Source organism: Piliocolobus tephrosceles, unplaced genomic scaffold, assembly GCF_002776525.5.
Source record: "Piliocolobus tephrosceles isolate RC106 unplaced genomic scaffold, ASM277652v3 unscaffolded_41065, whole genome shotgun sequence".
Classification (NCBI taxonomy): domain Eukaryota; kingdom Metazoa; phylum Chordata; class Mammalia; order Primates; family Cercopithecidae; genus Piliocolobus; species Piliocolobus tephrosceles.
In genome coordinates this window covers 1-5,014 of record NW_022325494.1, presented here as the reverse complement: position 1 = coordinate 5,014, position 5,014 = coordinate 1, and the positions used below count along the sequence as shown (strand labels likewise).

Sequence of the window (5,014 nt, the reverse complement as noted above, 5' to 3'; positions counted from 1 at the left end):
GCATGACCCATCAATAAAGAAGCCCAAACCCTCGCAAATTCAATTGAAAACCCTGACTCTGCTTTCCTAGAATTTAGGAAATCTACACTTTGAACGCTTGGCTTTGAAGAAACACTGTTTTCCCCTGGTCCGTTTACTTCCGTGGCAGCTGCTTAAGTATGTACAGTCCTGCTGCACCCAACCCCACGCCAGCAGGGCAGGCTGGCACCCCACTGCTGTCCATGCAGTCTCTGGGGTCCCACCAGCTCCTGTAAGGCAGAACTAAGCTGCATGACACACAGAGGTCTTGGTTTTGTACAGAACCTTTAATTGCAAACAACTTGAAAGCAGCCATCCTGGGGGTGGCAGGGGAGAACTCACCACACCCTCCCCTCAGTATTCTTCGCCTTCCTCAGCCTCAGCTTCCACGGAATCCACGCCCACCTCTTCGTAATCCTTCTCCAGAGCTGCTAGGTCCTCTCGGGCCTCAGAGAACTCTCCCTCTTCCATGCCTTCGCCCACGTACCAGTGCACAAAGGCCCGCTTGGCATACATGAGATCGAACTTATGGTCCAGGCGGGCCCAGGCCTCCGCGATGGCCGTGGTGTTGCTCAGCATGCACACGGCCCGCTGCACCTTGGCCAGGTCTCCCCCAGGGACCACTGTGGGGGGCTGGTAGTTAATGCCCACCTGCCGGAGAAGGGAAATAAAGCAGTCTGTGAAGCTTATATCAAACCTAGAAATGGTAGCTACTTTTCCTCAAACAGAAGACAAGGAGAATGTCACCTTGTAGGTGACAAGGAGAATACTCAGTTCACCTCACAAACGTCACTAAGCCCTTCTCTGCGCCAGGCAGGGTGGTAGTTCCAGATGGAGAACACAGAAAGGAACCTTGGAGGTAGCCACCCTGGTGGGATCCTAAGCTACCTAAAGGGCTGTGTCCTAGTACCTGTGACATGTGATACGTGCCCAGGTGAAGACAGTCTTCCCTCTGAAAATGTATGCTGCTTGTCTTCTTTGTAGATTACAATTAAATTCTCTAGCTAAACTCTTTCCACCCAGATAGATTCAGAGTATACAACTCTTCCCCATGCTATCACAAGGAACATCATACCCACTTCTGACCCACAAAACAAGCCACTGTGGATATGCAAAGGTAGCAGATCATGAGGCAAGAGTCATGAATGCTGCTACCACAGCATCAGGAAGTGGTCAAAGTGGTCCATGTGCCTGCCTAAGTAGGGGGTGGCATTCCAAGGTGGTAACCAAAGGGGAAGCATTCCAAGTTTCAGAACTCGGGATTAACATGACCTGAGGTCCTGGCAGCAGTGCACAGGGTCAACTAGAGCAGGGATCAGCACACTTGTTCTATAAATGACAACATCAGGCCAGGTGTGGTGGCTCAAGCCTGTGACCCCAGAACTTTGGGAGACTGAGGTAGGCAGATCACGTGAGGCCAGGGGTTTGAGACCAGCCTGGCCAACATGGCGAAACCCCATGTCTACTAAAAATACAAATACTAGCTGGGTGCAGTGGCTCATGCCTGTAATCCAGCACTTGGGAGGCTAAGGCGGGTGGATCACCTGAGGCCAGGAGTTCGAGACCAGCCTGGCTAACATGGCAAAATCCCATCTCTACTAAAAATAAAAAAATTAGCAGGTGCCTGTAATCCCAGCTACTTGGGAGGCTGAGGCAGAGAACTTCTTGAACCTGGGAGGTGGAGGATGCAGTGAGCCAAGATCGCGCTACTGCACTGCAACCTGGGTGACAAAGCGAGACTGTCTCAAAAAAAAAAAATTACCCGGGCGTAGTGGTGCATGTCTGTGGTCCCAGCTACTCGGGAGGCTGAGGTGAGAGAATCGCTTGAGCCTGAGGGCAGAGGTTGCAGTGAGCCAGGATCACACTACTGTACCTCAGCCTGGGGTACAAAGCAAGACCCTATGTCAAAAAATAAATAAATAAATAAATAAATCTCACCACAGATATATAGTGTGATGACTCAGAAAGAGAGTTCAAAAGACATCACTGGGCTGGGCCCAGTGGCTCACGACTGTAATCCCAGCACTTTGGGAGGCTGAGGTGGGCAGATCGCCTGAGGTCAGGAGTTCAAGACCAACCTGGCCAACATGGTGAAACCCCGTCTCTACTGAAAATACAAAAATTAGCTGGGTGTAGTGGCGGGTACCTGTAATCCCAGCTACTTGGGAGGGTGAGGCCGGAGAATTGCTTGAACCCGGGAGGCAGAGTTGCAGTGAGCTGAGATCATATCACTGCACTCCAGCCTGGTCGACAGACCAAGACTGTCTCAAAAAAAAAAAAAAAAAAAAAATTCAGTGATTCAGTTATCAACTCTGGTTCACTACTTTATGCCCACATGCCTAGCCCATGGAACAGGGATACTCTTCCCAAAGGATGTGGGCCTTCAGGGACAGTGTTATTTTGTGCGTCTGCTGCTTGCGGAAAGTCCTGCACATCACCCAGTCATACCTTAAATCCAGTCGGGCACCAATCCACAAACTGGATAGTGCGCTTGGTCTTGATGGTGGCGATGGCCGCGTTGACGTCTTTGGGGACCACATCCCCCCTGTACAACATGCAGCAGGCCATGTACTTGCCATGGCGAGGGTCACACTTGACCATCTGATTGGCTGGCTCGAAGCAGGCATTGGTGATCTCGGCCACGGACAGCTGCTCGTGGTAGGCCTTCTCGGCTGAGATGACCGGGGCGTAGGTGGCCAGGGGGAAGTGGATGCGGGGGTATGGCACTAGGTTGGTCTGGAATTCGGTCAAGTCCACATTCAGGGCCCCATCGAATCGCAGGGAGGCCGTGATGGAGGACACAATCTGCCCAATCAGGCGATTGAGGTTGGTGTACGTGGGACGCTCGATGTCCAGGTTGCGCCGACATATGTCATAGATGGCTTCATTGTCGACCATGAAGGCGCAGTCAGAATGTTCCAGGGTCGTGTGGGTGGTCAGGATGGAGTTGTAGGGCTCCACCACGGCCGTGGAGACCTGGGGGGCTGGGTAAATGGCAAACTCTAGCTTGGACTTCTTGCCGTAATCCACTGAGAGCCGCTCCATGAGCAGAGATGCAAACCCAGAGCCAGTGCCGCCCCCAAAGCTGTGGAAGATGAGGAAGCCCTGCAGTCCCGTGCACAGATCTGCCTGAGAGAAACCAGACAACGTGAGTCAATGCCTGTGGAAGCCACACAACCAACCTCCAACAAGCCAGGGCCACTTCTCTTTGCCTCTGAAGACTTGATATGGATTCAAATCATCCATAATAAACACGTAGTACACTTTGAAGCAAAGAAAAGCAGACAAAGATCTACAGAAAAATCACCATTGCAGACTCAGTAGGACTCAAGATGCTGGTCTAAGTTTTTGTTTGTTTGCTTGTTTGTGATGGAATCTTGCTCTGTTGCCCAGGCTAGAGTGCAGTGGTGCAATCTCAGCTCACTGCAACCTCTGCCTCCCAGGTTCAAGCAATTCTCCTGCCTCAGCCTCTCAAGTAGCTGGGAGTATGGGTGTGCACCGCCACACCCAGCTAAGTTTTGTATTTTTAGTAGACATAGAGTTTCACCATGTAGGCCAGGCTGGTCTCAAACTCCCGACCTCAGGTGATCCACCCACTTCAGCCTCCCAAAGTGCTGGGATTACACGTGTGAGCCACCGCGCCTGGCCAACATGCTGATCTAAATTTTGATAAAATGACCTCCCTTTCACCTTCCAAGAACTACCCTCCCATGCAAGACAATGGCCACATGAAACCTTCTCTTCTTACCAGTTTGCGGATCCGGTCCAGAACTAGGTCAACAATCTCCTTGCCGATGGTGTAATGGCCTCTGGCATAATTATTGGCTGCATCTTCTTTCCCAGTGATCAGCTGCTCAGGATGGAAGAGCTGCCTGTAGGTCCCTGTGCGCACTTCATCTACAAAAGAGACAGTGTGTGCTATGAATCTTTAAGGCCTGTACTCACCAAGATGGACACATTCCAGGACTGTTCACTTCTACAGAGTACATGCTGTTCAAAGTACATGACCTACAAGTCATAGGTCAACAGTGGCAGCATCTGGTAGACAATGTCTCTGTGTGATAACCAAACTGCATATGCAATTTATGACTTTACGAAGTTACACTCAGCTTGTGGTATAAATGTCAGCACAACCAGTTCCTAGTGAAAGAAAATAAGCTCTCACACTCCTACGCAGGTACATAATTCTTTCCTACGTGTAGCTACATCAAAGGCTGTAAGTTAAAAACTCTTACAACCTGGGAAGTCACCAGATCAGTGTGACTTCTGCAGGGCAGTCGCATCAGGGCACCCTGGATGACCTGGGTCTCACAGGCTTTCAGGTGATGCGGTCATTTCCTGGGGGACCACTGAAAGGTGCTGCCTCTTGGCAGCTCTCTTTGGAAACTACCTCAGGCTGCTATTCTGAAGGAAGCAAATGACTGTTCTGTACTTACCTTCTATGCCTAAGATGCAGGTCAAGACTCTGGTGCACCAGCATAAAAGAGTGCAGAGCATTCAGGAGGGAACCAAGCCTACTGTACCCTGCAGGCAGGGCCATCTGAGCAGGGCTGAGGCAGCCACAAGGGAATCTCTCCACAGCCCATCTTACTGCTGGCAAAGCAGCCTTTCCCTGTAGGTCAGGTTTTCCTAGATTAGGAGCCAAGTCTCACAGACACTTTCATCACGAACCTTTCAGTTTCTCTCCTACCAATGCCACGGGCATATGCCTATCCATCCCATCCTTTCGGCAAGAGGATTCAAAGGAACCCACGCGGGGCTTTACCACTGCTCTCCCACCCTCTCAGGAAAGCTGCCATCCAGTGCCCAGGCACCTACCGACCACAGTGGGCTCCAGGTCCACAAACACTGCTCTGGGCACATGCTTGCCAGCCCCAGTCTCACTGAAGAACGTGTTGAAGGAGTCGTCCCCGCCACCAATGGTTTTATCACTTGGCATCTGACCATCAGGCTGAATTCCATGTTCAAGGCAGTACAGTTCCCAGCAGGCATTGCC

At 51.2% G+C, this 5,014-nt stretch overlaps 1 protein-coding gene across 1 annotated transcript; it reads right to left on the bottom strand.

Annotated features, from left to right (window-relative positions):
* Positions 1–286: 286 nt before the first annotated feature.
* Positions 287–5,007, bottom strand: LOC111541532 (tubulin alpha-3 chain). The gene is made up of 4 exons (XM_023210422.3): positions 4,837–5,007; positions 3,767–3,915; positions 2,467–3,147; positions 287–669 (listed from the first exon to the last, which is right to left on the bottom strand). The coding sequence occupies exons 1-4, from the start codon at positions 4,955–4,957 to the stop codon at positions 373–375; spliced, it is 1,248 nt and encodes a 415-aa protein (XP_023066190.2). The 5' UTR covers positions 4,958–5,007; the 3' UTR covers positions 287–372.
* Positions 5,008–5,014: the final 7 nt, after the last annotated feature.

What these genes read in the sequence shown, in the direction of transcription:
- LOC111541532 (XM_023210422.3), bottom strand. Translation starts at nt 4,957, where the DNA reads ATGCCAAGTGATAAAACCATTGGTGGCGGGGACGACTCCTTCAACACG. An exon ending in CCTGGAGCCCACTGTGGTCG is followed by an intron (nt 3,916 to 4,836) that starts GTAGGTGCCTGG and finishes TCTCTTTTGTAG; the next exon opens with ATGAAGTGCGCACAGGGACC. An exon ending in TGGACCGGATCCGCAAACTG is followed by an intron (nt 3,148 to 3,766) that starts GTAAGAAGAGAA and finishes GGTTTCTCTCAG; the next exon opens with GCAGATCTGTGCACGGGACT.